The 20,484-nt window shown below is 46.8% G+C and overlaps 1 protein-coding gene across 2 annotated transcripts in view; it reads left to right on the forward strand.

Annotated features, from left to right (window-relative positions):
* The first annotated feature begins 1,732 nt into the window (after positions 1 to 1,732).
* Positions 1,733 to 20,484, forward strand: part of SNX18 (sorting nexin 18) — a 30,143-nt gene continuing 11,391 nt past the window's right edge. Inside the window, exons 1-2 of one of the 2 annotated variants that reach the window (XR_009761454.1) lie at positions 1,733 to 3,976; positions 5,260 to 5,363. Coding sequence is in view for 1 of the 2 variants with exons in the window: in XM_061617856.1 (XP_061473840.1) it covers positions 2,332 to 3,976 (1,645 nt within the window). In the remaining variant the exon portion in view is untranslated. The remainder of the gene's footprint in view (positions 3,977 to 5,259; positions 5,364 to 20,484) is intronic. The other variant, XM_061617856.1, reaches the window with a different exon arrangement.

Consider the following 20,484-nt stretch of genomic DNA (forward strand, 5'->3'; position numbering starts at 1 on the left):
TCAAGGTCACCCAGTCAGCTTCATGGCTGTGTAGGGATTTGAATCCTGGTCTCCCAGGTCATAGTCCAACACTGACCCAGGGAAGGAGCAGGGAGGGGAGGGGAAGAAGATTGGGTGGGTGAGCATTGGGCAGAAGGGAAGCCCCTTTCCTTTCCAAAAGGAAAACATTGTGAACAGTTTCATTCTTTTTCAGGCTTTCCTCCACTTTTTTATTCTACAGCAGGCACATGTAGCCTCCCACCCAAATTTAAACCAAAGCTGTCCTTGGCCACATCCACACCGGGCCTTTATTTCACTTTAGACAGTCATGGCTTCTCTCAAAGAATCCTGGGAAGTGTAGTTAGAGAAGGGTGCTGAGAGTTCCTAGGAGACACCCTGCTCCCCTCACAGACCTTCAGTCAGAGTGGCAGACTGTTAAACCACTCTGGCCACTGAAGCACTCTCAGTGGAACAGGAGTGTCCTCTCAACACTCTTCACAAACTACACTTCCCAGGATTCTCTGAGGGAAGCCATGCCTGTCTCACGTGAAATCAAAGTCTGGTGTGGCCCCCTTATTAGCCAAGCCAAGCAGCTATGAGCCTGGCTTTTAGAACACTGACAGTTGGGTTCTTACTGAGCATGCCCGCCCTTATCATTGGGTTCAAGCCAAAATTTCTTAAATTAATTAAAAATCAGTCAGGCATTTTTTTAACTTTTAAACTGCAGAAGATGAAGGTCAGAGCATGGGGCAAGGTCAGTATTAGGATTACAGGTACTTTGTGAACATGGCTGATTTTTAATGAATTTCAACAGATTATGAGAACTCTCAGGGGGGAAAGCCCAAAAGGGCTGTGTTTTTTTTTTCTCTCTTTTTAGACTTTGAACTCTGTTCTCTCCGACTGTTTTGTGTATTGCCATGAAAATTGAGAGGGTTGTTTAGCAAGCGTTTCTGAGTTCAGGACTATAAGTTTTGTAAGGTTTTGTTTTGAAATGAGCTTATGGGAAGCATCAGGATGGCATGGGGGTATTTTCAATTTAACATTGCGGAATGTGAAAAATCCACTCTCGTGGCTGTATAATCAGATATCACAATTTCCATAACTAAGTTTAATTAAATCATTTCTATCCCGGCTTTCTACATTACAGCGCACTCAAGGCGGCTCATCATATAGCGGCTAGAAACGCTGAAATTCTGACTTAAATAAATATTTACCTAGATATTTGCATATAATGTTAAACAGGCAAATAATAAAAGCTGACTGAAGAGCAAACCCTATTGTGCTCAGTGGGGCTTCAGCTTCCACGTAAGAGCGGACTGAATTGCACTCAAATAACGGAATTCTCGCCGCGTTTACTCGTAACGTAAATAAATTCAACGGTTGTGGGAAGGTTTGGTGGGGGAGGTCAACGGTGATGGGTATTTTGGGGGGTGAGGTTATTCCCTAGTCAGGGTCGCAGCCCTCGCTCTCTTTTTACCCGCCTAATTTCAGAGCTTGGAAAAGTTACTTTTTTGAACTACAACTCCCATCAGCCCAATCCAGTGGCCATGCTGGCTGGGGCTGATGGGAGTTGTAGTTCAAAAAAAGTAACTTTTCCAAGCTCTGCCTAATTTAGGTCTGACGGGGTTTTACTGAAGTAAAATTCTCCTCAGTCGCCTCTCCTCCCCCGCTTGCTGCCTTCTTTCTCTCTCGGTCTCTTCTAGGCAGCGCTTCCTCCTGCAGCGAACGCCAGAGGGCAGGCGGGGCAACGAGAAGACAACTCACAGCAGCCGCCTCCCGCCCCTTCACCCGGGCCTGGCCCCATCAATGAGGGCGGCAGTTCTGCGCTCGGCTACCCGGCCCTGCCTCTCGGCTCTGGATTAGCGAAACTGGCGACGTGGGACAATCCCCCGGCCCGGCCCCTTTCACACACGCGCGCACTCTCTGGTGCGCACACCCCTCCGCCCAGCAGCTCACTCAGACGGGGTGAAGTGGGCACTCCAGCAAGCAGCGGCTAGCGCTGCTGTTGCTGGCGACGGCAGTAACCGGGCTTGCCTGGTTCCTTCAGTCACTGAGGGCAACTACAACTGCCTGAAAAACAAAGCAGGAGCTCCTCGCGTCCCATCCGGGCCTCTGAGAGAGAACCGGGTAAACTGTGAAGAGAATAAAAGGGTCCTCCGAAGTGAGGCAGAGGAGACGCTGCTGCTGCTGCCGCCGACGCCGCCACCGGCGGAAGAAAAGGAGAGCCCACTGAAGGGAGCAGTGGGCGGGGAAGACAACCGGGTGGGGTGTAAGCTGTGTTTGGTTGGCGGCGCTGTGGGGCGGCCCGTCCGCGTCCCCATCCCCTGTCTGGGTGGCGGCGGCGGCCGGGCCATGGCGCTGCTGCGGGCCCGCGCGCTGTACGACTTCAAGTCGGAGAACCCGGGCGAGATCTCGCTGCGGGAGCACGAGGTGCTGAGCCTGTGCAGCGACCAGGAGATCGAGGGCTGGTTCGAGGGGGTCAACAGCCGCGGCGACCGGGGTCTCTTCCCGGCCTCTTACGTGCAGGTCCTCCGAGGCCCCGTCGCCGAGCCGCCGGTCCCGCTACCCGTACCTACGCCGGCCCGCTACGCTAACGTGCCTCCCGGCGTTTTCGAGCCCTTAGCCACGACGCCGTCAACAGCCTTAAACAACCCTCCTCCGCTGCAGCAGCAGCAACAGCTCCCTCCCCCGGCAGCCGAGCCTTTCCAGCTGCCGCCGCCACCGGCCACTTCGGGCTTCTCCTCCTTCCAAGCGGTGCCTTCTACCTACGGCGGATCTTCCTACCAGACCAGTCAAGGCAGTGACGACGATTGGGACGATGACTGGGACGACAGCTCTACCGTGGCGGACGAGCCGGGCGTTCTGGGCAGCTCCTACCCGGACTGCGAAAATGCAGGGATGGGAGGAGGTGGCCCCGGCGACTCTTCCAGCAGGTACCGCTTTTCCACCCGCTCCGATCTGTCGCTGAGTTCCCGGGGCAGCCAGCCCGGTGGTCACCTGCATCACCAGGTTGGTGGCACCGGCGGAGCCAAGAGCTCGGCCACGGTGAGCCGCAACTTGAACCGCTTCTCCACTTTTGTGAAATCGGGAGGTGAGGCCTTTGTGCTAGGGGAGGCGTCGGGTTTCGTGAAGGATGGGGATAAGCTGTGTGTAGTGCTGGGCTCCTACGGGCCTGAGTGGCAGGAGAACCCTTACCCTTTCCAGTGCTCCATCGAAGACCCAACCAAGCAGACCAAATTCAAAGGCATGAAGAGTTACATTGCCTACAAGCTGGTGCCAAGCCACACCGGGCAGCAAGTGCACCGGCGCTACAAGCACTTTGACTGGCTCTACGGGCGCCTTGTTGAGAAATTCCCAGTCATCTCGGTACCCCATTTGCCAGAGAAGCAGGCTACAGGACGCTTTGAGGAGGACTTTATCTCCAAGCGCCGCAAAGGCCTTGCTTGGTGGATGGATCATATGTGTAGCCATCCAGTGCTGGCCCAGTGTGATGCTTTCCAGCATTTCCTCACCTGCCCTAGCACAGATGAGAAGGCGTGGAAGCAGGGCAAGCGCAAGGCTGAAAAGGATGAGATGGTAGGTGCTAACTTCTTCCTCACCATTAGCGTACCTGCTGGTGGTCCTGCTGCTCTGGACTTGCAGGAGGTAGAAAGTAAAGTAGATGGCTTCAAGAGTTTCACCAAGAAGATGGATGAAAGCACTATTCAGCTGAACCAGACAGTCAATGAGTTTGCTCGCAAGCAGGTCACTGGCTTCAAGAAGGAGTACCAGAAAGTAGGACACTCCTTTAAGGGCCTCAGCCAAGCCTTTGAGATGGACCAGCAGGCTTTTTCAGTTGGCCTCAATCAAGCCATTACCTTCACTGCGGAAGCTTATGATGCTATTGGTGAGCTCTTTGCAGAGCAACCCAGACAGGACCTGGACCCAGTGATGGATTTGTTAGCTCTGTATCAGGGACATCTGGCCAACTTCCCAGACATAATCCATGTCCAGAAAGGTAATGTAGTTGTAACTATATCAGCTTGACTCTCTAACCAAATTAAATTGTGGTGTAAAAGAAGTTAGAACCTGAGTTTTTCTCTGTAGTAGGTTGTTGGTGAAATGGCCCAGAAGAATAGCCATGTTAATTTGTTGCATCAAAGGCAAAGAGTCCTATTGCACCTTAAAGACTAACATTTGTTGTGAATTGAATGGCCACTGTGCTTATCTTGCATATATCTGAGCCTTGCATTGAAATGTGACAGGCTGTACTGTACCTCCTGGAGCACACTGCCATTTGGCCTCACTGTTCAACTTTTTCTCCCCTCTATACCCGTGTATAAATATTTTGTCAACTGATTGGAGATAGCTTGGTGTTAGATTTGGTTAGGGCATAAGCTTCACTGAATATAGTAGAAGTTGTCCCTGTCTAAATGTGGTAGGATTGCACTGTAAGTCTATTAAAGCCTATGCCACCATAAATTGGTTAGTCTTTAAGGTGCCACAAGATGCTGATTTTGGTAAAACATTGGAGACAGTTCTGCATCTGAAGGTAGTCTCTTTTCTGAAAATTTGTAGGCTAAAGTTAAATGGACATGTTTGATTTAAGGATGCTTGTTTTGAACCTCTAATGGTATATTATTACCCCTCCCTGCTCCCTAAAGGGGGAATCTCTATCTGCCTGTCATACCCAGGGTGTGTGTGTTTGTAAACAGGAATGTAGTGAAGCGCTGTATAGATACTGAACATCTTTCGTGTCTGATTTGTGTCATAGAGACCATTAGTTATTGCTTCTTGTGAATAGCTTCAGGGGTTTTTTTAACAAGGCAAAGTAAGCTACAAAGCAAGAACACTTGAATTAGTTTCAGGCAACATGCAAACTATTTGGTTCATTAATTAAATGAGTATTAATGTGTATCACATATCTGATACAAAGTTTTTTAACAAATAAACTCTTTGCTGTATTTGGATTTAAGATTTACATTAAGGATAGGAGTGAGATACTGTTCAGTTGCAACTCCCATCATCCCTGACCATTGGCCATGCTGACTGGGGCTGATTGGAGTCGGGAGTCTAACAGTGAGTGGAAGGTCTGGAGGTTTCCCATCCCTGTAAGACAGATACAGTACTTAGGTTTTGTTCCCATAGCCACTTTGTGGGATTTGGTCATAAATGTACAGCTATCTGGTACTCTTGTAGTTGACATTTCCAGGGCATTTTCTTTAAAGGCATGTAGAATTCTCTTTGTTTCTTTGTATCTGGTTTTCCACTGATCTAATGTTTCTCTATTTCATATTTTAGGCCACTCTGATGTGTGAAAAATTACGGATATGAAATCTAATGTATTATAATTCAGAATGGTGTGATGAGAAGTTTGACCTCATCTGTACAGATAAACTGGTGAAGTTAGTACCCATTCATGATAGTGTGTTTGTCACCCTGGTGTCTAATTTCCCTAAGCAGTTCTAATCAGTTAATGTATTCCACATATTAAGGGCCAAGAATAAAGATGCCATCCTTTGTTGTGCAAATAATACTATCACTGCATTCAGGACTCTTTTTCATCCAGACAGAAAAACTTGATATAACAAAACACTGTGAAAAGAGATACGGGAGTTGGTACATGACATTCAGGCTGTGGAGATGAGTATTCCAGGAGAAATCTGAAGAGACAGTGTGTATAATTGGTCTTGAAATCAACTGTAACTTGAGTATTATATGTTGGGAGCCCATAAACAAATAGCTAACAAACCTTTTCAGGATCAGAAGATTTGATGTTCCTGTATGGATATATACATCCTTGTATGATTGTATTTATATATTAATGGCAAGGATATTGTAATCAGTGCTGTTGACGTTAGTAAAGGTCAGCTTGTTTTGTCAGTGGATTAGAGTATGAGATTTTTCAACTGTATAAATGATTGATGATAAAGTGTCTGACCTCTAAAAGAAAATGGCACTTTGAAAATTTTAAATTTGAACACTTAATTTCTTAGTCTCTTGCAGTGTCACAGCAGAAGGCAATATAGACCACTAACATTTCTCTTCATGATTTTAAATGTTTGTATATATGAAGAGAAACAGAAACAGCCATTTGAAGGAAAACCTGTTTCACTCAAGTGATAGGCTCTGTATTACATTACAGTGTCATTCTTCAGACTCATTTCATATTCTGTCTGCACTGTCTGTGACAATGTGATTGCCATTTAAGTGCTATTACAATCATGCTGCAGGAAAGGACCTTCATTCTAACCAGCTATCATCATAATTTGCAGAACATTTAAGATAGGAATATATGCCACCACTTTCGGTATCATGTAAATGTTTTCCCTTGGGGCAGTACTTGTAGCCAGATTGATTAAAATACAAGTCATTTTACTCAGACAAGGGTGAGGGTTTGCCATGTGAAGGAAAAAGCAATAATGGATATCTGCCAGCCCTTGGAAAGATTGGCTTGTAAGTCAGCCCATTTCAGAATAATTAATGTGTGCCATGGATTCGTGTTGGCAGACACTAAGTCTGTTAAAAATGGAAGTAGTTGTAGTGCAGATATTATCAAGCTGTTCCTTGGCCACCTTATATATATTACTTGTGTGTCTAAATACTGTAAATCAGCCTAGATCGAAACCCACTGCAAGGTTCCTCCTTACAAGACAGAATAGCTTGGATTATGCCTGTACAACTTGTGCTCCATCATACTGAACACAACTTACTAGCCATGTTTTGTAAACTGTGTTTTGTGGCTTGCCAGGTGTTTGACAGGCTCGTTTTTGAGTTGCGAACGTGACTGGTGGCCTACATTTGGTTTGCTGAGTCACAAATAATGCAGGCTGAGTCCAGATTCTCAAGAATGTGTCAATAATTTATTATATTTTACCCAAATCCTTACATAGCATGTGATAATGCTTAAGTTACAGTGATCTCTGGACTCTATGGTGTTTAAAAGCTTGCAACTCTTCAGGAATATTAGTTATATTTTATAAATACGTACGCCATAAGCTGTTTATCGGAATGGTGTGCTATAGTGGATAAAGTGCTGGACTAGGAGATCAGAGGCTAGGATTTAGAGTATCTGGTCATACCTGAAGGTTACAGATTTTCTTGAATAACTCCCATTATCTCTCTGCCTCACAGGGTTGTTGTGAGGATAAAATAAAGTAAATCTATATACATTGCCCTGTGCCCTTTTGGAGGAAGGGTAATATGAAAATATGATAAAATAAATAGATCCTATAATAAAGTAATTAGAGCCTATCATAGCAACACAATAAGGGTAGCATAGTGCACGTACTGTTAGTAATAGTGCTTACGCTGAGCTCAATAAGCTCCTTGGTATTCTGGGAAGCTACATGTAATGAAGCAAGTAGGAAGATGGTTAGAGTGGAAGTGGTGCAAAACTCATAGTGAGCCAGATCAAATATTTGTTAGAGCTCATTATCAAGCCTACTCAGTGATTGTGATGACAGATTACACTGCTGTAATGTGCCATACATGGAGCTGCCTTTGACTATTTAGAAACTGCAGTTAGTGCAAAATGTGGCTACTAGTTTACTAATGGATTGGGCATTATGAACATATGCCTGTGCTGTGCCAACTGCACTGGCTCCCAGTCCGTTTCTGGTTCAGTTCAAAGTACTAGCATGGACTTGTACAACCTTTTGCACTTAGGGTCAGAATACTTGAAGGACTATATATAAAAGCCCAGCTGCCCTTTGGGTCCTTGGGAACAGCTGCAGCACTAGGGGGACTGAAGAAGACTTGCCCTGGGAGTGAGTATCTGAGCATCTGGGTGCTTGCTGCTTGCTCCTTTGGGTTGCTATCTTTTGAGACAGCTGAAGTCCCCGGTAGGTTCTGCAAGGACTGGGACCTTCTGCCAGACCCTGGCTCCAGAGAGAGGCTGCAGTTAATCGTGCAACCTCTTGCATCAGCTCCTGGCTGCATCAGGAGGCATAAAAGCCCAGCTGTCCTTGGGCGGCGGGTGTGCTGCCACCGGGATTGCCAGCAAAGGGGCGACACCAAAGGGAGTTACCCCTTGGGGAGGTCCTTAGGGAGTCTCAACGTCGAGGGTGCTATCCTCTTCTATTTTTTTCTTTCTTTTGTTTTTCTAACCAATCTGGAGGAGATTTGGTAGTGGAGAGCGTGTGGCTCATGTGTAGTTCCTGCGCAGGGTGAGAGCTTGTGCAGTGAACTGAATGATAGGAGAAAGTCGCCAGATGCCTTCAGAGTGAGAGTCTGTAGCTGGCAGAAGGCTGGCCCTCCCTGGGTGTGTAGATGTTCCCTGTGTGAAAAATGTTGAGTGGGTCTTACTGTTCCTAATTCTCACACAGGCCTACTGGGATAATTGGCTCAGGTAGGTTTTGTTGGTGGGCTCTTGTTGGGTCCATATCAGGTGTTTAGGAGGAGTCTTAGTAAGGAGGGACATGGGTGATGCCACCCCAATTTCGGTGATCACAGGTAGAGGGAAGTATAGCCATGGGGAGGTGGTGAATTACCATAAAAGACGAGGGCAAGGCTATCTACGTCTTGTTCCTCGCTGCCACTCCTCTCATGGATGGGTTCCTTGTTGCTCATCTGCTGTGCCCACTGGCCTGTGTGTATTGTTTAATGCCAGATCAGTACACAATAAGACCACACTCATGCATGATTTGATCGTGGATGAAGATGCCGATTTGGTGTGCATTACCAAGACCTGGGTGGGTGAGCTTGGAGGAGTTGATCTGATGCAGCTTTGCCCACCTGGATACTCGGTGCAACACCAGTACAGGCTGCAGGGATGGGAGGGAGGAGTTGCTGTGGCTACAAAACTTCCATCTCTGTCACCAGGAAACCAGTCTGTCTTGGAGCTGGCTGTGAGGGCCTGCACCTGCTGTCGGGCCAAGGAGACAGTAAGCTAGGGTTGCTGCTGGTGTATCGTCCACCCTGCTGCCTGGCAGCTTCTCTGACTGAGCTGGCGGAGGCCATCTCGGCTGTGGTATTGGAGGAGCCCAGAACTATAGTCCTGGGTGATTTCAATGTCCACGCTGAGGTTGCCTCTAGTGTTCCGGCTCGGGACTTCATGGCCTCCATGACGACAATGGGGCTGTCTCAAGTTGTCACCAGCCCGACACATAGGGCAAGCCATACCCTCAACTTGGTTTTTGCTCCAGATGGAGGAAGGGGTGGTCTGGAGATGGGGGGGGATGTCACCCCATTGTCATGGTCAGACCACTTCCTGGTGAAGTTTAGACTTATGGCTCTGATCCTTCCCTGCAGGAGTGGTGGACAGATTAAGATGGTCCATCCCCAGAGACTAATGGAATCCACTGGATTCCTGAATGCCCTGGGGGAGTTCCCAGTAGATAGAGCAGGTGACCCTTTTGAGGCCCTTGTCACGCTGTGGAACAGCGAGGCGCGTTGGACTCTTGACATGGTTGCCCCCAAACGCCCTCTCCGGCATTGTGGAGCCTGGTTTGCACCTTGGTACACCAGTGAGTTAAGGGCAATGAAACAGGCTGGACGACGGCTAGAGCACAAGTGGCGAAAGACATGCTGTGAGGCTGATCGGGCACAAGTAAAACATCATAACCGTGCCTACTGTGTGGTGGTGAGGGCGGCAAAGAAGGCCCACTTCTCTGCCTCTATTGCAACCTCAAGTAGCCATCTAGTGGAGCTTTTCCGTATTGTTAGGGGTCTGTTGACATCAACTCCAGGAGGCCCATTGTGAATTGTTTGCAAGGCACTTTGAGGGTAAAGTTGCTCGCCTCTGTAGCAGTCTTGCTGTCCCATCCACATCTACTGTAGTCCCCAATGTGGTGTCCAGTGCAATGTCTGCTGTAACTTCTTGGGAAAGGTTTCCGTTGATGCATCATGATGGCGTAGACAAGGTGCTTGTGATGATGCGGAAAAAAGGGGGGGCAGAAACCAAGATGCTAGAAAAGTAGAAATTTATTGTTTGTAAAAACCCAACGCGTTTTAGCCTGTTGATTTTCAGGCCTTTGTCAGGGGCTATAAATAAATGAAACAGCAGGGACAAATTAATTACATAAACATGTAAAATCATACATATGAAATCAATAAATCAGTAATTTGTCCCTGTTGTTTCATTTATTTATAGCCCTGACGAAAGCCTGAAAATCAACAGGCTGAAACGCGTTGGGTTTTTACAAACAATACATTTCTACTTTGCTAGCATCTTGGTTTCTGCCCCTCTTTTTTTTCCTGGTTTGGATGCAAGCCACTTTCTGTTGTCGCTTGTGATGATGCGGCCAGCAACATGTCCTCTCGACCCTTGCCCTTCTTGGCTTATTAAAGCTTGCCAAAGGGGTTTGACTGAGTGGATCCAGGGTGTGGTCAACACATAATTGCGGGAGGGAGTGGTTTCAGCAGCCCTGAAAGAGGCAGTGATCTAACCGCTTCTGAAAAAGCCCACCCTAGACCCATTGGTCTGTGACAATTACCGATCGGTTGCAAATACCCCCTTCTTAGGAAATGTGATTGTGAGGGTTGTGGCACAGCAGTTGCAAGTTCTCTTGGATGAAACAGATTATCTTGACCCATCCCAGTCTGGGTTCAGGCCTGGTTGTGGGACTGAATCGGCCTTGGTCGCCCTGATGGATGACCTTTGTCTGGAGAAGGACAGGTGGAGTGTGACCCTGTTATTCTTACTTGATGGCACATACCTTATTGGCACCAGCCACATACATTTTGGACTACAATTTAAATCATGCTGACTGGGGGCTTTTTTTTTTTTCTTCTATGATCTTGAGGTTTTTTTGTATTTACATTTTAACTGTTTTTGTAAACTGTTCTGGAAATATACTTAAAGAGCAGTATAAAAATACTTTAAATAAATATTACTGTTATTGCACAGCTATTGTTAGAAACACATGAATCTGACATAGCCATTCTTCTCCCTGTCCACCCTACATTTTCCCAGGCAAACTTTGAATGCTGGAAAGAACTAAAGGGATTACAATTGTTGAGCAGTGCAATATTACCTTTGAGTTTTCTAGATGTAATAGTAGTAGAAGCATAATATCGCACACATAGCATAACTATGTATATATATATATATATAGTTATCCTGTTTTGCCCAAAGAGGCATCCTGAACACACAGTAGTAAAATGATGCTCTTGTTCACAGTTCTAAAATGATGCTGTGTGCTTAAAAGCTGCAGAATGTGGTGCCGGCCTAATATCCAGAGGGAGCATGCTATGACTGGTGATTGATCCCTGAATTTCATTCAAGGCTTGAACTACCAGGAGGGCATTTCCAGCAGGTCTCAGGCTGGATGATATGGGGAGAGGCATTCTTGTAGGTAACAGTCCCAAACCATTTAGAACTTTATGTGTTAGAACCAAAACTTTGAACCAGGCTTGATAGTGATAGATTGGCAGCTAGTGCAATTCTATAAGAGCTAGCCTTTCCCAACCAGTGTGCCTCCAGATGTTGCTGGACTACAATTCCCATCTTTCCTGACCATTGGCAATGCTGGCTGAGGCTGATGGGAGTTGTGGTCCAACAACATCTGGAGGCACACTGGTTGGGAAAGGCTGAGCTAGTATAATGTGGTATCTTGATGTTATGGAATGATTTGTCTGACAAGGTGTGCCTGGCGCCAACACTGTTATCTTTTCGGCGCCAGGTTAAAACTTTCATCTTCTCCCAGGCATTTTAGCATGTGTTTTTAAATTGTTCTTTAAAAATGTGTTTTTAAATTTATATATTTGTTTTTAATGTTTTAATTGTTGTAAACCGCCCAGAGAGCTTTGGCTATGGGCGGTATACAAATGTAATAAATAAATAAATAAATCCAGCAAGACCATAGCGGTTGCATTTTGCACTAGCTGCAACCTCCAGACCATTTCATAGTCTAACCAAGAGGTTACTAGAACATGAATTACTGTTGCCATGCTATCCCTATGGAAGAACAGCTGTAGCTGCTGAACCAGCTGTAGCCAGAAATAAGCACTCAGCACCACCGAAGTCACATGGTATTCCACACTGACACTATGAAATCTAGGAGTACCCCTAGGCTACAGACCTTCCCAGTTCTTGGATTCACCTTCAGTTTATTGATCCTCATTCAGCCCATTTTTGCCTTCAGACACTAATCAAGCATCTGCACAGCTTCAACCAACTCAAATGATAAGGAGAAAAAGAGCTGGATATCATCAGCATACTGGTGTCGCCTCACCCCAGTTCTCCTAATGACCTTTTCCAGCAGCTTCTTAGAGATGTTAAAGAGTGCAGGGGACAAGCTGGAACTCTGTGGGACCCCAACCACCATGGGACAAAACAGAAGCCACTACTCTGTGGAATTGGCTCTATAGGTAGGAGCAGAACCACTCTAGCACCATGCCTCTTGCTGCCAACCCACAGAGCTGGTCCAGGAAGATACTGTGGTCGATGATATCAAAGGTTGCTGAGAAATAAAGAATCAACGGGAACATACGCCCTCTTTCCTCCCAGTACAGATCACCCCTCAGGGTGACCAAAGCTGTTTCAGTGCCAAAACCAGGCCTGAAACCAGATTTAAATACGTCTAGATAATCAGCTTTATGTAGGTTATGTAATTTATAGAATAATTTAGTCTTGAACAAAGGTTTGTGAAGGTTATTTAATTTTAGAATTAACACACCAAGAGTTTTGGGTAGAGGTGAATACGTGCCAGCGCAGAATTTTGTGTACTGAAGCAAAAGACATTTTGTCAAATTGCTCACCAGTATTTTATGAAAGTCCAAAAATTTGATCAAGCTTTTTCTTGTAACCTAGTTGTCACTTTTTAAAGTTCATTATGGTATCTCTGCTCAATTCCTATCATGCTCTTGAACTAAATTCTCTAAAGAAATGTGGGAGAGAACTGGGGCTTTGGGGGTTGGTTTGGCATTGCAAAATTATGCTTCCTGACATGATTTGCCATTCTTGTGAGATTTTCCTGTGGGCTCTTTCTACTTTGCTTTAGCTCTGTCCACTGCAACCATAAAAATAAATGATTTCCAGATTTCCAGTTTAAGTTGTAATAAAATACAATAGTAGACAATATCAGGAAATATTAATATAATGATATACATTGGTGGGGAGATTAATGTCATGAGCATCTTTTATCTATCCATGGTTTAGGGAAAATGACAGACAGGTTCTTGGTGCAACCTTTAGATGAAACTTTGCGGTGAAAGGAGAATTGTAAGGATTAAAGGAAATGGCACCAATACCCAGGAGCTTCATTTACTACCATCATTTTGCAGTAGACATGACTGGTCTCAGAGTGTATCTGTATAGCTAGCTAAGAAGTACAAAGTTTTAAATATATGCTTCGGTGCCAGCTGTGGTGTGGGTAAAAGTGTTTATGTGCCTGCTTAAAATGGCATATGGTAATAATCTATTTTAAGCTAAAGTAGTTTGTCATATGATTGATTAAATTTTGGATGAAATTAAGAAGCACCATTTTAGCCTGCATACACTATAACACAATAAGGGGCATTTTAAAGGCTAATAGATAATGTACTGGTTTTTCTTTCATTTATCTTGATAGCTTATTCTTGTACTTACAACCGCATTAAAGACTAAAGCTGAATTAAAGCCCATGCTTAACACTGTAATATATCTTAGACTAATGAAGGCTTTTCCCAGTGTTGTACTTGCCAAAAGTGAGTCTTTGTGTGAAAATATTTGTGAAAACTTCTGTTGACACACCTTTATCCCCAGAAATGTTTTTAATGCAAGTGAGCAGCCCTCCCTATGTCCACACACCAAAGATAAATGCTCCTCCTTAGCACCACATGCAAGGAGTCTCCTACCCTACTCTTTGGCAACTCTGGAGAGTGGAGGATGGATCTCATCTGTTTTGTAGCAGGCAGAAGTGCACAAATACGACTCTCGTGAATATTGGGCCACATCTCCTGTCCTGCAAGTTCTCTGACATATGCACAGGAGTCTCTGGCAAGCATGCATTCTGATTGGCTTGGAAGCTAAACTAAAGCTTACAAACCATTGGGAGTGAGGTATTGTGCTTTTTTGTGTGTTCACTTACAGAGATGGAGAAATTATTTTAATGTTTCACAGGAAAGTATCCAAGAACATTTAATGTTAATGAGTAGTGCTTTCCCGGAGTTGCCTTGTAAGTTTTCTAACTGCACAATTCTGTGCATATTTACTCAGAAGTAAGCCCCATTGAGTTGACTTACCTTAGTTATGCCCATTATTGTCAGTAATCACCATGGATTGTAGGCAAAGTTGCCCTATAGGCAGAGGGAAACATTTTGGATACAACCCCATGTGTTTAGTATACATCATGGCAGAGTGTAGTAGAGGTGATGTTTGCTTCAGATTATTGCTGCTAGATCAGTTCTGAATGAAAGGGGGTATTCTTCAGCTGCTTAGACTGGCTTTTTTGTAGGAGTGGAATGAAGGAAAGCTGCTTCGGTGTACAAAGCTGAGCACATTGTGGAGATACTAGGAACAGTCTTTGGGTACAAGTAAGTGGTAAGAGGCTGTTAGCACCAGAGGATAATTTCTACATTCACTGAAAAATGGCATAATTAAAAGGGCATTAGTTCCTGAAATGTTCATAGTGTGTGTCCTTACTGTGTGCAAAAACAATTTATATTGAGAGAAATGGTTAGTGTTTCATGTATATTTTTTCTTGTAAGTCAGTTGTAGTAGTTTAAATATTGAAAAGCCTGGAAATCCATGTTTATGGTGATCACCTTGATTATTATTTCAGCCACTTTGCATGAAGTACTATTAATCTAGAATGCTGTTTGGTTTGAAAAAGACCCTTTAGGGATTTAGGCAGAAATCTTTCCCAGCTTTGTTTTACCAACTAGGGAGGCCGTAAATTCAGTTTGCGCCCTCACACATGGAAAACATAAGATCACAAAAGGATTAACAGGTTACCCAACACAATCACCTAGGGTGGGGCAAGAAGTAATAGCGGTTAAGTCCAGTTAAATAAATAAATTTCTGCTGCTGAGCCCACAAAAGCCTTGTTTGTTAATTTGGAAATAGTTTAAGGTTCTAATTATTGATTCACACATGCATTGTTTCTGACTAAAGGTAAAGGTGTCCCTGCACTTGTAGTGCGAGTCGTTTCTGACTCTTAGGGTGACGTCTTACGATGTTTACTAGGCAGACCATATATATGGGGTGGGATTGCCAGTTCCGTCCCCAGCCTTTCTTTACCCCCCAGCATATGCCGGGTACTCATTTTACTGACCACTGATGGATGGAAGGCTGAGTGGACCTCGACCCCTTTTACCGGAGATTCGACTTCCTCCTTCCATTGGAATCGAACTCCGGCCGTGAGCAGAGCTTTGGCTGCGTTACCGCCGCTTACCACTCTGCGCCACGGAGGATCTTAGTTACTATGCAACTACAAGTCAGGTTCATTAAGAATTTGTTACTTAGATGTTGCTCGAACTGTAGTTTGTAAGTAGTGTACTAGGATGCATGATGGTATTGCAAAGGAGGGGGAAAGCCTTATAAATGGTAACATTAAGGTGTTTCCCTGGTTCAGCCAGAAACAACAGCCTACAACTTTATTAGGAAACAATCTTTAACTTCCTAGTGCACTTCAGTTTAAAAAATAATATGCCAATCAAATTCTTAATTGTATCTTACTAAAGATGAAACGAATGTTAAAGCAATTGATAAAGTTCTAATCGACGTGAAATCATGCAAAAATTGAAAGAAAATGAATTTCATACATCAAGTTTCAGCACAAAGTGGAGAAATGTGTATTTTGAAACCTCTGGTCCGAATTTTCACTCACAAAGCCTATTTCAAACACAAAAACTTGGATTTTGCTTGATCCAAGGCTGTTCTCTTGTATCTGACCTTAGATTTATGCAAATAATTTATTCGGCACTATTTATTTATTTATTTATTTTATTTGTTGAACTTTTATACCGCCCGACTAGCAGAAGCTCTCTGGGCGGTGAACAACAAAAATACTAAGATACACAATATAATACAATAAAAACATATAACAATAAAACAGTCTAAAATCAATTACAACAAATGAAAAATCAATAGCTGAAGTTAAAATGCATTGGGAAAGAGGAAGGTTTTAACTTGGCGCTGAAAGGTTAGCAGTGTCGGTGCCAAACGTACCTCCTCGGGGAGACTGTTCCACAGTTCGGGGGCCACCACTGAGAAGGCCCTAGATCTTGTCACCACTCTCCGGGCCTCTCTATGAGTCGGAACCCGGAGGAGGGCCTTCGAAGCAGAACGCAGTGAGCGGGCAGGTTCATATCGGGAGAGGCGTTCCAACAGATATCGTGGTCCCATTCCATATAAGGCTTTATAGGTTAATACCAACACTTTGAATCTGGCCCGGAAGCATATTGGCAGCCAGTGCAAACATGCCAGAACAGGTGTTATGTGATCGGACCGCTTGGTCCTTGTCAACAATCTGGCAGCCGCATTTTGTACTAGCTGCATCTTCCGAACTGTCTTCAAAGGCAGCCCAATGTAGAGTGCATTGCAGTAGTCCAAATGCGAGGTTACCAGAGCATGTACCACCGATGTAAGGTCCTCCTTACTCAGATAGGGACGTAGCTGGGCTACCAACCGAAGTTGGTAGAACGCATTCCGTGCCACCGAGGCTACTTGAGCCTCAAGTGAAAGGAAAGAGTCTAGAACGACTCCCAAGCTCCGAACTTTAGGGGGAGTGTAACCCCATCCACGATAGGGTATGTATCCACCATCCGATCAGAGAAACCGTCCACCAGCAGCATCTCAGTCTTGTCAGGATTGATAATAATAATAATAAAATTTTATTTTTAGGCCGCCTATCTGGCCGAATGAATGGCCACTCTAGGCGGCGTACATAATTAAAAATACAACATATAATACAGTTTTAACATATAAAACAATTATAATCCACCAACCTACATCTATACACTGTAAACTAAAATTATCTAGGAGACTTATATGCCCGCTGAAACAACCAAGTTTTCAATCCTTGGTGGAAACCTACCAGGGAGGGGGCATGGCGAAGGTCATATGGCAGAGAGTTCCAGAGGGTGGGGGCCACAACTGAGAATGCCCTCTCTCTGGTCCGCACCAGCCTAGCTGTCTTAACTGGTGGGACCGAGAGAAGGTCTTGTGAGGCAGATCTCGTCAGGCAGCATATTTGGTGATGCTGGAGGCGCTCCTTTAGATAAACTGGACCGACACCGTATAGGGCTTTAAAGGTTAACACCAACACCTTGAATTGGGCTCGGTACACAACTGGTAGCCAGTGCAGATCTTCCAGCACTGGGGTGATATGATCCCGGCGGCTGCTGTTTTTAATCAACCATGCCACCGCATTCTGTACCAGTTGTAATTTCCGGACCGTCTTCAAGGGTAGCCCCACGTAGAGCGCATTACAGTAGTCTAAGCGAGAGGAGACCAGGGCATGCACCACCCATGGGAGCAGATGGACCGGAAGGTAGGGTCGCAGCCTCTGTATCAGACGTAATTGATACCAAGCTGCCCGGCTCACCGCTGACACCTGAGCCTCCATGGAGAGCTGGGAGTCAAGAATGACCCCGAGGCTGCGAACCTGGTCCTTCAGGGGCAATCTAACCCCGTTCAGCGTCAGGTCAATATCTCCTATCCTTCTCTTATCTCCCACAAGCAGTACCTTGGTCTTGTCAGGGTTCAGTTTCAGCCTGTTTCCTCCCATCCATTCACTTACAGACTCCAGGCACTTGGAAATAGTCTCCACAGCCAACTCCGGTGAGAACTTAAATGAGAGATAGAGCTGAGTGTCATCCGCATATTGGTAACACTGCAACCCAAATCTCCTGATGATAGCTCCCAGCGGCTTTACATAGATGTTAAATAGCATGGGAGAGAGGATAGAACCCTGTGGCACACCACAATTGAGAGGCCAAGGGTCTGAAACCTCCTCTCCCAATGCCACCCTCTGGTGCCTGTCAGAGAGATAGGAACGGAACCACTGTAAAACAGTGCCCCCAATTCCCATTCCCTCCAGGCGATCCAGGAGGATACCGTGGTCAACGGTATCAAAAGCCGCTGAGAGATCCAGGAGGACGAGGAAGGAGTGTTCTCCCCTATCCAACGCCCTCCTCAAATCATCCACCAGAGCGACCAAGGCTGTTTCAGTTCCATATCCAGTCCTGAAGGCCGATTGGAATGGATCTAAGTAATCTGTTTCCTCCAAGTGTGTCTGTAGCTGTTTGGCCACCACACGTTCGATCACCTTGCCCAAGAATGGTAAATTGGAGACTGGGCGAAAGTTGTTTAAATCTTGGGGATCCAAGGAGGGTTTTTTCAAGATGGGCTTTATTACCGCCTCCTTGAGGGCGGATGGCAATGCACCCTCTTCCAAGGAAGCATTTACCACCGCCATGATCCCTTCGCTCAGTCTCTCTTTGCAGCCCACAATGAGCCACGTGGGGCAAGGGTCAAACAAACAAGTGGTCGGTCTCACAGTAGAGAGCACCTTGTCCACTTCCTCAGAGGGAAGAGGCTGAAACCGATCCCACCGGACTGGATCGCAACTGATCGCCTCTGGCCCGCTTCCTGTGTCCACGGCGTGCGGAATTACGCTCTTCGGGCGATCGATTTTATCAGCAAAATGTTCTGCAAATGCGTCACAGGAGGCTTTAGAGTGCTCCATGGGTTCCTGGGCAGCTGGACCGACCAGGCTTCGGACCACTTGGAACAACCTCCTGGGACAACATTCTGCGGATGCAATAGAGGCAGCAAAGAAGCCCTTCTTTGCTGCCTTTGTTGCCACTTGGTAGGCTGGTATTGCTGCTCTAACCAGTGTCCGATCGTCCTCGGAGCGAGACTTCCGCCACCGGCGTTCTAGCCGTCTCACCTCCTGCCTCAAACCCCGCAACCGTGGTGTATACCATGGTGCGGTCTGAGTTCTATTCAGGGGGAGAGGACGTTTCGGAGCCACCCAGTCTATTGCTCCGGTGAGCTCCCTATTCCACTCTGTCACCAAGGTTTCGACCGGGCGGCCTTCAGACAGCTCCAAATCTCCCAGTGCATTCAGGAATCCAATTGACTCCATCAGGCGTCTGGGGCGGACCATCCGAATCGGTCCCTGTCCCCTGCGGAGGGTGTGTGGCAATAAGAGGTCCATTTTCACCAGATAGTGATCTGACCATGACACGGGGTTCGAAGAAATAGCCCCCATTTTCAGAGCACTACCACCCCCTCCAGAGACAAATACAAGGTCGAGAGCATGACCAGCTACATGGGTGGGCCCACAATTACTAAGGTGCAGTTCCCAGGAAGTCATGGTTTCCATGAAATCCCGAGGGGCTCCTATGAGATCCGTCTCGGCATGCAGGTTAAAATCCCCCAGAACCAAAAGGTTGGGGGAGAGAACCCGCACAGCCGAGATAACCTCCAGCACCTCGGTCAGGGAGTCAGCTGTGCAGCGGGGTGGGCAGTACACAAGAAGAGTCCCTAAACTGCCCTTAGGACCCAACCTCCAGTACATGCAATCAACAAACTTGGTCTCATGGAGAGGGGGTCTGGCAGAAATCAAGGACCCCTGATAGATAACTGCCACTCCCCCTCCCCGCCTACCAATCCTCGGCTGCTGCGCGTACTGGAAACCGGCTGGACACATGGCCCCAAGCACAGGAGCTGAGGCCTCGTCCAGCCATGTCTCCGTAATGCATATCAGGTCTGCGTTCTCATCCATGATCATGTCATGGATGAGAGATGTTTTCTGTACCACAGACCTGGCATTACACAACAGCAGTCGAAGATTGGTTGGAGCTGTACATCCCCCAGTTATCTTCGGGTCATGAGCAGGCCTGGAACAGGGGGTGGATATTATGCATCTATCTCTTGTTCCCCGAAACTGGCCTGGCCTGCCCCTAGCACCTTTCCGGCATCTGCCGCCTAGCCTCTGAATGTCGTGGCCTCCCACCCTCCCCACCGGAACTCTCTCTGCTATGCACATAGCCCCCTCCCGTCCAGGCCTCAACAGAATCACCCAGCCCTAACGGCCCACACAGAATTCTAAAACTGTTATTAACCCCTCCCCTCCCAACTCCGTTCCACCAGGCGCTCCAGTCGAGCGCACCGGCGGCTCTCCTTCCCTCAACTTCCCCTCACACAAGCCCCAGAGGGCCGGCAGGCAATAGCAATCCGGCAGCAGATCAACCACTGCTGCTGGGAGGCGCAGGTCCAGGCCCGCCAAGCCAAAATGCCTTCACAAGATCACCCTCAATGGCCCAGGGCCACGCCCACACCTCAACCTCATCCCACAGCGCCCCCACTATCACTGGGCCCACTGTCCTGCACCCAGGCGGGGAGGCAGGCCACACCCAAATGCCAGCCGCCCCCCCACAGCACCTCCTAACTGCCGCCGGTCTGGCACTTCCCACGGCCTCTCCGGCCCCAGTCATCATCCACGTTTTCCCGCCGCCGGCCAGCCGGGCCGATTCTCTGTGGCGCTCTCTCGTCGCCGCCGGGCCGCTCCTCTTCGGCGATCTCTCGCCGTCACTGGGCCACTCCTCGGCGGCGTTCTCTCGTCGCCACCACCGCCGTCGCCGCTGGGCTGC

Source organism: Rhineura floridana, chromosome 1 (assembly GCF_030035675.1).
Source record: "Rhineura floridana isolate rRhiFlo1 chromosome 1, rRhiFlo1.hap2, whole genome shotgun sequence".
In the NCBI taxonomy this organism is placed as follows: Eukaryota; Metazoa; Chordata; class Lepidosauria; order Squamata; family Rhineuridae; genus Rhineura; species Rhineura floridana.